This window comes from Planococcus citri, chromosome 4 (assembly GCF_950023065.1).
Source record: "Planococcus citri chromosome 4, ihPlaCitr1.1, whole genome shotgun sequence".
NCBI lineage: Eukaryota > Metazoa > Arthropoda > Insecta > Hemiptera > Pseudococcidae > Planococcus > Planococcus citri.
Genome location: NC_088680.1, coordinates 45,245,961 through 45,257,975, shown reverse-complemented (window position 1 = coordinate 45,257,975; position 12,015 = coordinate 45,245,961). Strand labels below are relative to the sequence as shown.

The window sequence follows — 12,015 nt, the reverse complement described above, 5'->3', positions numbered from 1 at the left end:
CGGTTTCGCTTTTTACTATTCTGATAATTCAAAATTTTTTGAAAAAGTTACCAAAATTTATTCATTTTTTCTTTTTTTTCAAATTCGTTCACTTTTTTAATTTTTATGAAAATTTTTCAATATTTTCGAACTTTCCTTTGGGGGGATTGAGTCCCCCTGAGTCCCCCCACAAAAAAAGGCCTGTACTATGGGTGAGGAGTAAAGAGCTCCAATGCAAATCCGTAAAGAAGAGTTCTGAACAGGTCTCAAGATAACTATTGGCTGTTTTACTTGAAATTTTTGTAAAGCATGGACTACCATAGTCAATTTTGCGTAGTATGAGAGATTTATGTAGGTGGATTACCAGCAATTAGATACAAAAAATTAGGTAGCAGTAATTTACTAGAAAAAATTACTAGTAAAATTTACAAAAAAAATTACAGGTAATTTACTTTTAAAAAATTTCCAATGATTTATTAAGAAAAATTACCAGTAATTTACTCAGAAAAATGACCAGTAATTTACTCAGAAAAATTGCCAGTAATTTACTCAGAAAAATTGCCAGTAATTTACTCAAAAAAATTACCAGTAATTTAGTAAGAAAAAAAAAATCACCAGTAATTTACTAAGAAAAAAAAAAATCACCAGTAATTTACTTTTAAAAATCACCAGTGATTTACAAAAAAAAATAAAAAATACCTACCAGTAATATGCAAAAAAATTACCAACAATTTACTGAGAAAAATTATCAGTAATTTACTCAGAAAAATTGCCAGTAATTTACTCAGGAAAATTACCAGTAATTTACTAAGAAAAAAAAATCACCAGTAATTTACTAAGAAAAAAAAAATCACCAGTAATTTACTTTTAAAAATCACCAGTGATTTACAAAAAAACAATATACCATTAATTTACAAAAAAAAATACCAGTAATAATATGCAAAAAAAATTACCAACAATTTACTAAGAAAAATTATTAGTAATTTACTCAGAGAAATTACTAGTAATTTACTCAGAAAAATGACCAGTAATTTACTCAGAAAAATGACCAGTAATTTACTCAGAAAAATGACCAGTAATTTACTCAGAAAAATTGCCAGTAATTCACTCAGAAAAATTACCAGTAATTTACTCAGAAAAATGACCAGTAATTTACTCTGAAAAATTACCAGTAATTTACTAAGAAAAAAAAAATCACCAGTAATTTACTTTTAAAAATCACCAGTGATTTACAAAAAAACAATATACCATTAATTTACAAAAAAAAAATACCAGTAATATGCAAAAAAAATTACCAACAATTTACTAAGAAAAATTACCAGTAATTTACTCAGAAAAATGACCAGTAATTTACTCAGAAAAATGACCAGTATACTCAGAAAAATGACCAGTATACTCAGAAAAATTACCAGTAATTTACTCAGAAAAATTACTGGTAATTTACTCAGAAAAATTACTGGTCATCCTACTTACTAAAAACTAGTAGTTACCTATAGATGATTCCCCATCCTGAAAATTCATGAGTATTATGTTTGAGATGCCCCCAGCCCCCCAGGCCCCAGAAGTTATTATTCTTATTCTGGGTACTCACTTTTCTCCAAATCCACCCCAAAGTTCGTGATTTGACTTTTTTTTTAGGGGATTCAATTACCGACCTATCCCAATTTTTCTGTTTGATACAATACGCTCTCCAGGATGTTCCCACACCACTTTTGCCTCTCTCTTCCCCCTCTTCCTAAGATGATTGCTGAAGAATGTAACCAGTATTTTTAATTTCCCAACTTGATCGTTGAAAGCTGTTGGCTCATGACAACCGCTGAAAATCTCTTCTGAACGACAAATTTTTCAAAGTTCTTCCTTTTTGTTCTTTTTTTAGAGCATGTCCATGAGGTACCTAAATCACCTAATATAATATGTATTTCTACAAAAGATCTTTCATCACATTATACGTAAGGCAAGAACAAGTACTCATGTCATTTTTCAAAACAAAAAAAAGAGCAAATCAATACTTATTGCATTTTATACGGGCATCGAATAAAGTTCACTTGCATAAATCAGTCGTCGCGTATAACCCGAATTCGTCACAATATATATCAAGCTTTTTATCGTTATTTTCAGTTAGAACGGGAAACCTTGTTGGGAAAAATGATTTCCGTATCATACAATACGTTTTCAATGCTATGTGCATACCATTAAGTTGACAATACTTGTACAGTGGGGCAATTTAGATTGCGAACGAGAATTTTTTTTCAGTTACAACACATTGTACGAGTATGGTAAGGTACAGTAAAAAGCTAGCGCTATCTTGGTCCTTGAATGTTCAATATATCATGTTTGCTATCACGATGTGTATTACCTATACTCGCACCATTTTTACGGGTTCCATTGACGTATGTAAAAGGTGGGTGTCTCAAAATATGTTAGTTGGTCAAATGGAAAGATGGGTATTTGTATTCTCGTAACCTGAGAAAAAAAATCGCCTGCTTGTTCAAAATAACGTTCTATGGAAAGCACCCTCTCAACTCAAATGAAGAAAAAGAATAGATAACCAGTTTTTGGTGAGGGTGTTTGACAATTAGGATAGGAATTTAAATATTTAGCCAGAGAATATTCGTAGGTACCTATTCGTATCTTGACAACGGACAATTGGCCATTAAGAATGCAAATGAATTAGGCAGATATTTACCATTTCAGTAGAGCTTGACCACAAACAAGTTTCTTGATTCTTTTTTGCACACCGGATGATTATCTACCGGCTCCATTTTATTTCTATTCAAAACTGGTTGATTGGTCAACTCAAACGAACCGACGACGATCTAATCTAACGATTATTTTCGGAGATGAACATACCGAACATACGTTACTTGTTTCAGCCTAGAACTTGACCAAAAATCAAAGCTCAAAAGCTTCCAGTACATTTTGGGAAATGCTGACTTTGAAAAAAAGTTTAATGCTTTTGAAAACCGATTTAGATATTTGTAAAATTGCAAAAAAACAGTAAGCAGATAATAAGAGTCATTTAAAAGAGCAAGATAATTTTTTGTCCGCAATAAATTGCTATCACCGCGTGTACATAAAACATTCACGCCAATATAGATAAGTATTTAAACGTAGAAAATTTTCAAATATTACGTTTATTTACGACTGAAGAAATTTATTTTACATTGCGCTGATTTACATGCATACCTATACGTATAGGTAGCCAGGGTAGGTAGTAGGTATACTACCTAGCTACTTAGTACGTACTTATGCACAATGTACACGTGATTTTGCACACCTATAACATTGATGAATTTCGATGCTTTCGTTCTTTTTTAAACAAACAGGGGGAAAAACTTTGCACCATAAGTTGTTGCACATAGGTAGGTAGAAAGGTATACTATAATGTAATCAGCAAAATGCATAAAAATACATTGTATGTATAAGTGTGAGTAATATGACGTCGAAGTGCATGTACACTGTAAAGCGTTAAATATTGCATTTTAATGGGTATACTTTTCTGACGTGAAGTTTGCCGTTCATTTTTATCGTAATTTTTCTCTTTTTTTTTCATTTTTTTTTGCTCGGGAGGTCACGTTGACTTGATTAACGACCATTTTTAACGAGCGACTCGTTCTAGAATTGCGCCTTTTCTCGTTACGCTTGTTTGTGTCTAAAAATTGCAACATGGTGTTCTGAAAGTACGAAGAAGAAGCAAATAGAAAAGGTGGAAGGAGAAGGGGAAATAGAGGCAAATTTTCCAAGAAATACAGACGTTGATGGAGAAATTGTGTGGATAGGAATGTTGCATGCTTTGTTGGATAATACAGAAACAGTGTAGAAAATTTTTCCTGAAAATAAACTGAACAATAAATTCAAAATTCTGGGAAAAAAATTTCCAATTTATAAAGATCATTCCATTATTTTATTCTATGAGTATTAAATCAAAGTTTGCAAAAAAAAAAATGGCTTGCACTATACGGTGTAGTCGAGTTTCAAAGTCACTCCCTTTCTATGATTTCAAGTAGGAATGAACTATTGTAGAATTACTCAAAAGTGACTCTACAATCTATCAAAATGAGTAGAAATTTCTCAAAAAATTTAAAATTATCGACGAAAATATATTTTGAGCACTTCTGAAGAATTTTGAGCCCAAAAATTGTTCATAATTTTCGAAATTTTCGAAAGTGTCACGTGATCCATCAAAATGGATTAAAATTCTACAAGAATTTCAAACATTTCGACGAAAATATTTTTTGAGCGCTCCTGAATAATTTTGAGCCCAAAATTGTTCATGATTTTCAACATTTTTGAAAGCGTCACGAGATTTATTAAAATGGATTAAAATTCTACAAGAATTTCAAATACTCCAATGAAAACATTTTTTGAGCACTTCAGAAGAATTTTGAACCCAAAACTGTTCATGATTATTGAAACTTTTGAAAGCGTCACGAGATTCATCAAAATGGATTACCTAAAATTCAACAAGAATTTAAAATATTCTAACGGAAATATTTTTTGAGCACTTCTGAGGAATTTTGAGCTAATGGTCCTAATTTTCGAAATTTTTGAAAAAGTGTTATGCTAACTATATCAAAATTAGGTTAAAGTTTCGAGTGAATTTTAAATACCTATTGAATTTTGAGGACAAGTTTTGGTCATAGTTTTAAAAAATGTTGAAAAGAGTGATGTTGTGTGACGTATCAAAATGAGTGAAAATTTCAGGAGAAATTGAAACATTTACTTAACTAATATCAAACATTTTTGAGGCATTTTAGAAGAATCCTTAGCTCAAAATTATGAATCAATTTCTCAGAATCTGGATTTTCTCTCTTTATGATCCATTTTGATGGGTCACCTACATAACACTTCTTCCCAAATTACCAAAAAAATGGCCCAATTTTAGGTTCAGAGCCAAATTGAATTTTTTTAAAATGCACCAAAAATTTAAAAAGTGAAATTCATCCACTGAAATTTGATCTCAAGTTTTGATGATGCAAGAAATTTCTTCGCTGTGGTGTGGATATTATCTACCTACACTTCCAATAAGGTCCTGCTCGTGAACGTGATTTGATTTTTACCTCAGGGAGAAGTTGAGCATTCCCAATTCCATCACAATTCAACAAAATATACCATAGATTAAGTCATACTGATACCTAAGTAGGTATTGGAATAGGTATCGCATAATGTTTATTTCATTTCTGATTATGTCAGTTAGTTTCGAACAATGGCATCTTTTTTTTACAAGATATTTTTAAAACTGAACACTTGAAATGGTTTAAAATTTTTTTTTAATTTACACGTCTCAACTCCAAAAGAAAGTTTTCTTATTTTTCAGTGCATATTCTGTCTGGCTGTGGATTCAAAATTTTGAATGATTATAAATTTTATCAGAAATGAAATGAAGTACGGTAATTGAATTTTAAAGGAGCCATTTTGAGTGAGGATATGGGGACTCATTACGTCTTACTTTAATTACATTTCAATAGTTTTTTTTCGACAAGATGACAGAAGACTCTTGAATTCAAAGTAAAAATTTAATCGGATCAATCAAGAAATCAACCACCTTAAAAAATGTTGAAACTTTTAAAATTGAAATATTCATGCTGATTTTGTCTAAAAAAAATTGGAACCAACTTCAATCGAGCAGTAAAAACTTTTTAAACAACATTTCATTTTGTACCTATTTTTAATCAACCAATCGATCTACGGTTTCCAAACATCCCTTCCCTTTCGATATGAGTAACAATCTAAATAAATTCCTAGGTACCTAAGTATTTTTTGTGGAAAAATCAACACACTTGAACAAAAAATTCAACAGACTTTGTGATTCACGTTTTCTATTCTGGTCATTCATTCAATTTCCCAAACGTAAAAAAATGTAGGTAATTAAAATAAAAACAAAAATAAACCAAAAAATTCGACTAAAGGTATTGGAGAAGAAAGCAGATTAATTTCTTCTACAGGGTATTTAAACTTTTGTCAACAATTTATACTTTTCGATAAACATAGGTAGGTCTCACCTAAAAATTAGGTAGGCATGTTTGAAGATCATATTTTTATTTTTGAAAAATGTTAGCAATCGATTTGCTCATGTAGCATTAGCAATTTTGCTACTTCGTGATTTTTCCAGTCGTGTTTCCACTTTTTAATTGTTCTGAGAGTCACTTTCAAGATTATTAGGTATTCTAAATAGTATTTTTGAGATTCAATTCTACAAATATGAAAAATCAAACTGTAAGTAACTCTGAAAATAGGCCCATAAGTTAATCAGTCTGGTCATATTTCCGTAATAAAAGTTTTGAGAACTTTTTTCATGAGTAAATAAACGAGTAGGTAGGTAAAGTTTGAGAAAAAACTAAAACTATCTCCAATTCTTAAGCCCGCAATCTGAGTCATAGAACAGTTGAGTAAAAATCTTGCATGCGAACGAATATAATTCATTCGTACCACACAACTGATCTAAGTAGGTACCCAGGCAGTGCATTCTTCGATGACTACCTACCCAAGTACCCATAGGTAAAATAAAACGAGCAAGTTTGGGACAACTTTTTTTTTGAAAAATTATGTAAATATTTCCCATGATTGAATCCACAATCACTGTCGGTCTCTTGCTGAAAATTCATCTCATATTCGAGAGAAACTCATGGTCTCTTGCCCATCAATAAAATATGTTAATTATATGACAAATTTAATACTAGGAAACCATTTATGTTGTAGTATCCAAACCGGTACACCCCAAACATCCCGACAAATTCCTCATCCCATTTTAAAAAAAAACCATCACTCGTCGACTTAGAACTCCTCTCAATTCCCAATCTCTACATTCAAAAAATCTCAATTTGCTCTCATTCAATTAAAAAATTACGAAACCAAATAAAAAACAGAAAACGACAAAAAATCACATCCAAAACAAGTCGTTCATTTCATTGCCTCATCATCATCATCATCATCACTACGATGCAACGACCTTCAACCAAATACACCATAATAATTATCAAACTGATCACGTGTGTAAAATAACAACAAAACTCGCATGTACAATTTAGGCAGAGGTATATTTTAATTTTCTTTTCTTAACAACATGAAATTAGCGACAATTACTCTACATCTACGCGGCTACTATGTACACACTATACATCCTTCGTAGAAAGGTACATATTACGTATATAAATAAATATACCGAATCATCGACTGTTGAAAACCGCTTTCGAGAATAAAAAATGAAAAAAAAAATCATTGAAAAAGAGAAAGAAACAACAAGACGAAATACAAAGAAGGAAAATAGTAGTAAAAGAGAAAAATCTGCCCTTTTTTTCGCAAACGCGCAGAGGAACTAAGAGTGTTTGAACAAAAAAAAAAAAAAATCAATTTCACAAGGGTCAGCCATATCGTATAGTATCGTAAGTATTGCCGGCGTTATCATCTACGCAACTTTATCACCACCTGCCACCACGTTACTTTGGCGTCGATGAAGTTGCATACACGGTGCGCCGAAAATACCTACACTTGGACAATCGTCGAGAAAAAACGAAAGGGAAAACAAAACAATATGTTCGGTAAGTAAAAAGAAATTTCACACAACTCTAAATATTTATGCATTACGTATATAAAAATTACGTACATGAGTAGTACACTTATCTGCCTTTTAAAACAAATCAGATAAAAAATGAAAGGAAAAAACTGACTTAAAAATGGTTCTACGTTGAATTCCTCGCCAAAAAAAAATTATTATCGGAACACATTAAAGTTTATACGACTAATATACGTTGACTACGTATAAATTATTTTACTATTAAGTAACAACACAGATCTAGGGAAAAAATAATACGTAATAAAACTATATAAAAAAAACTACTTCAAAATGAACAAAGAAGAAAAAAAAGCAAAATATAAATATTCGGCCAACCAAAGAAAAAAAATAATACAAAAAGCAACCGCTGTGATATGTACAATTTGGTACAATACATACAAACAAAAAAAAATGAAAAAAAGAAACAGGGTAACGGAGAAATAAAAACACAAACGCAAGTTATTACATTAAAAATTGCAAAAAAAAGCAAATAAAAACGAAATTTAAAAAAAAACATGAACAGAAACAAAACATTTTTTTAAAAGTATAAAAAATCATACAAACAACGAACATATAAATATTTCATTTGGAAAACCAATTTTTCAAAAAAAAAAAAAATTTAGATCGTTTGAGACAACGATTCTTGTAACTTATTTCATAAATTACATTCGTTCATACTTATACGATAGAGATAAGCAAGCTGATCCTTTATGGATCTTGTTTTCAATGACATAAGGCTAATTTACATTTTTAAAAAAGTTTTACGCTTATAGTCATTAAACATACAATATTAAAATACTAAAAATATTACGTATATTTTTTACTTAATAAAAATTATTAACTTCTGGATTCAGCTCGCCTTAAAATCGGAAAAATTCGATCATCACTTGGTTGGGGATTTTGTTAATTTTTTGATTTCGATTGAGGCCAAATTTTTGAACTTTTTTCAACCCACAAAATTGTATCAAAAAAATTCAAACGGTACGAGGAAAATGAAAATGAAATTATTTTAGAATTACATCATCTGTCTGTAAGTATTATTTTTTTGGAAAATTTAAACAATTGTTCAGTTTTCAATTACACTCAAAAAATGCGGAATAAATCATAAAAGTAGAATTTTTTTCAAATTACATCAGCATCAGTACGTTGAAAAATTTAAATGCAGGAAAATTCGACCTTGCGATCAGCTCCTACATACTCCGAGAACCGTACCACGTTTTTTCACAATACACGGAATACGAAGGATAAAAATAAATTTAAAGAAAAAAAAAACAATGCAAACCGACAATTAGTCGTACTCGTAAAACGGAAAAATTAATAAACAAAAACGAGGAGGAACAAATTATACTGACGTCTTTTGCTAATACGACACATTCATCGTACAGCAGCTTTACTCTTAAAAAAAAAAAAGAAGAAAAAAAACACCTTTTTCATTGGCCCATGAAACACGACGATAAAAATATGGATACAAAATTTACGTATCTACGAAACTTATAAAAATAATTATCAACTACAAATGCATATTAATTTAGAATGAAAAAAAAGCGACCGATAAAATAGAAGGTAGATTACGTTAAACGTTATAAACTTGATGTTTTTTTTGTTTAATAAATTAAGGAGACAGAGATAGAGAAAGAGAGAGGGGGCAATAATAATACTTCTACGGCATAATCAACAAATTGTACATAAATACGAGATAAAAATACATAAAATCGAACAATATTATACAATTTTTAAAAAATAAACAATTGCACTCGTATACCCGTCTCATCAGCCCTTTTCCATTTAAACGGCAAAAATTACGTATAAACTTAACCAAATATCATTCTTGTATAACAAAAAAGAAGAAAAATAATAATAAAAACAATAAAAGCGGATTGCACTGGAGGTATCTTTTTAGAAAGAAAGGGGAGGAGGTGGAAACAAAAAATTAGGAATTTTTTTCAAACATAAAAAGTATTAATTAATTTTATTCACCTAATCGAATTGACTTACTCATTGGCATATAATATCGAAATGGACAGAGAAGGTTGGTAAAAATATTATTACTTAAATAGAGCTGATGAAAACATTAGAAAATATATGGCACATGAAGAAAAAATTATAATTCCTTCGACGGTCAGGCGATAATATAAAACTACTAGAAAAAAATCCTATTGCATATATCGTTAAACATGAAAGAAAAAAACAGCTTGATTTTCGATGTAAAAATTTGCCTAAATGTAGTAAATCATTTTTAACTTATAGATTTCGTTGAAAAAATAAAATAAAAATTGAAAAAATGAAATAAAAATAAAACAGAAAGAAAAACTCGTCGAAATCAGCGTCATCGGAACGAACGCCGCCCTTATATAAATTAAAATAACAAAGTTTAAAAAAATTAAAAATCAAAAACAACAGTTACAATCAATCAAATCATTACCAAGTAGGTATAAATAAAGAAAAAAAAATACACGGATCCGATTATGGACGTTGCCTTTATATTGGGAACTCACAAAAAAGTAAATACATATTCCCAACTTGAGACATCTTCGATGCGAAATGAATACTATGTTGCGCCGCAGCACCACGTCCAAATCGTACCCTGACTGATGATTTTTTTTTATTAAATTAAAAAAATATATAATTACTTATGGGAAACTTATGACTGGACTTTTCCTACGGAAGCTTTTAAGAGATCAGCGCCGTTGGTTTTTTCCAACCCGATCATTTTATGTTGATCGTGTAAACTTTGCTGGTGATGATGGTGTTGCTGCGATGCTTGCTGATCGACCATCTTATTTTTGTCTTGTTTGGCTTGTTCCATTTCGCGGTCTCGTCTGGCTTGCTCGTTTATCTCTTTGACCGCTCGTAGTTCTTTTTTCAATTTCATTCTTCTATTTTGGAACCATATTTTTATTTGTCTTTCGGTCAGGCATAAAGCGTGAGCTATTTCTATTCTACGGCGTCTAGTTAGGTAATGGTTAAAATGGAATTCTTTTTCCAGTTCTAAGGTTTGGAAACGAGTATATGTTTGTCTCCCTCGACGTCTCGGACAACCGTTTGGACCTGTGGACAGAAATTGTAAAGGGTTTCTTAATAAATGGGGTACATTTTTTTTTTTTGAAATTGTAATAAAATAAATTCACAGACTGTTTGATAAATTACATCCATTAGAAAAAGAATTTCAAATTACAAGATTCAGAAAAATAAAATGATGTATTTTTAGTGAAGGAGGGGGGGGGTTAGAGGGAGCAACTGGGAAGCTTATTTTTCTTAACCAAAAATCATTACTATATTCAATTTTCGACCCCCTGAATTGATTGGAAATGGGTTCGAACTGTTTTGAGCAGTTCTGGAGCCTCCAGCAGATTTTTGAAACTTGAAAAACTTTGCAATAAAATTTCACCCAATAAAGTTGAAGAGCTAAAATTCACTTCGTTTCTTAATTTCAACATGCTGAGCTCTTAGAAGATGATTTCAAGTCGTTCCGGAGTCTCCAGCTATATTTTGAAAATTTCATATTGTCAAAAAGTGAGTGTTTTTGAAAATATAAAAACTTTCTGAAGTATAGCTGGAGGCTCCAAAACGACTTGAAATCTTCAATCGACTATCAGTATGTTGAAATTAGGGTATACAGTATATGTTAGCTTTTCAACTTCAATAGGTAAAATTTTGTGGAACTTTCAAAGTTCAAAAGTCTATTGAAGGCTCTAAAACTGCTCAAAATGGTTTAAAAATTGTTTCATTCGATTTGTGGGGTAGAAATTAGGGTAAGTATGTACCAAATTTAAGCTTTCCAGTTCAATTTGGTGGAGTTTCGATTATTTCAGATTTTTGGAACAAATTTGATTTTTGAAAATTCACAACAAATTTTAAAATGCATTTTAGCAATTTTAATTTTGGTTGGTGATGTTCCTTCATTCTCTTTCGATTTTCGAGAAAAATAACAAGAAAATTCCATCATGAAAGTTTTTTCTGTTTTTTTTTTCATTTTTTTGAAAATTATCACTTTTTTCCAACAGAAATTGACAAATTTTCTCATTAAAAATCGTTACATTTTTTCACTGAAAGTTGTGGCATTATTTCATTGAAACCGTTCACATTTTTTTTCCTAAAAATTGTCGCTGAAACTTGTCACATTTTCTCACTGAAAATTGTCATATTTTTTCACTGAAAATTGCCATATTTTTTCACTGAAAATTGTGGCATTATTTCAGTGAAACTTTTCATATTTTTATTTTTTTTACTAAAAATTGTTGCATTTTTTTTACTGAAACTTGTCACATTTATTAAAATTGAAAATTGTCACATTTTTTCACTGAAAATTGTGGCATTATTTTAGTGAAACTTTTCATTTTTTTTACTAAAAATTGTTGCATTTTTTTACTGAAACTTGTCACATTTATTAAAATTGAAAATTGTCACATTTTTTCACTAAAAATTGTTAGGGTACATTTTTTCACTGAAAATTGTCACATTTTTTCACTAAAAATTGTGGCATT

General features: G+C 30.3%; 1 protein-coding gene and 1 long non-coding RNA gene across 2 annotated transcripts in view; both read right to left on the bottom strand.

Annotated features, from left to right (window-relative positions):
• Positions 1-12,015, bottom strand: part of LOC135844908 (uncharacterized) — a 613,622-nt gene that overhangs the window by 198,885 nt on the left and 402,722 nt on the right. The gene's annotated exons all lie outside the window — the stretch shown is intronic.
• abd-A (abdominal A) overlaps positions 6,998-12,015 on the bottom strand; it is an 87,021-nt gene continuing 82,003 nt past the window's right edge. Inside the window, exon 3 of the mRNA XM_065363292.1 lies at positions 6,998-10,579. Coding sequence (XP_065219364.1) covers positions 10,173-10,579 — 407 coding nt within the window. The 3' untranslated portion in view covers positions 6,998-10,172. The remainder of the gene's footprint in view (positions 10,580-12,015) is intronic.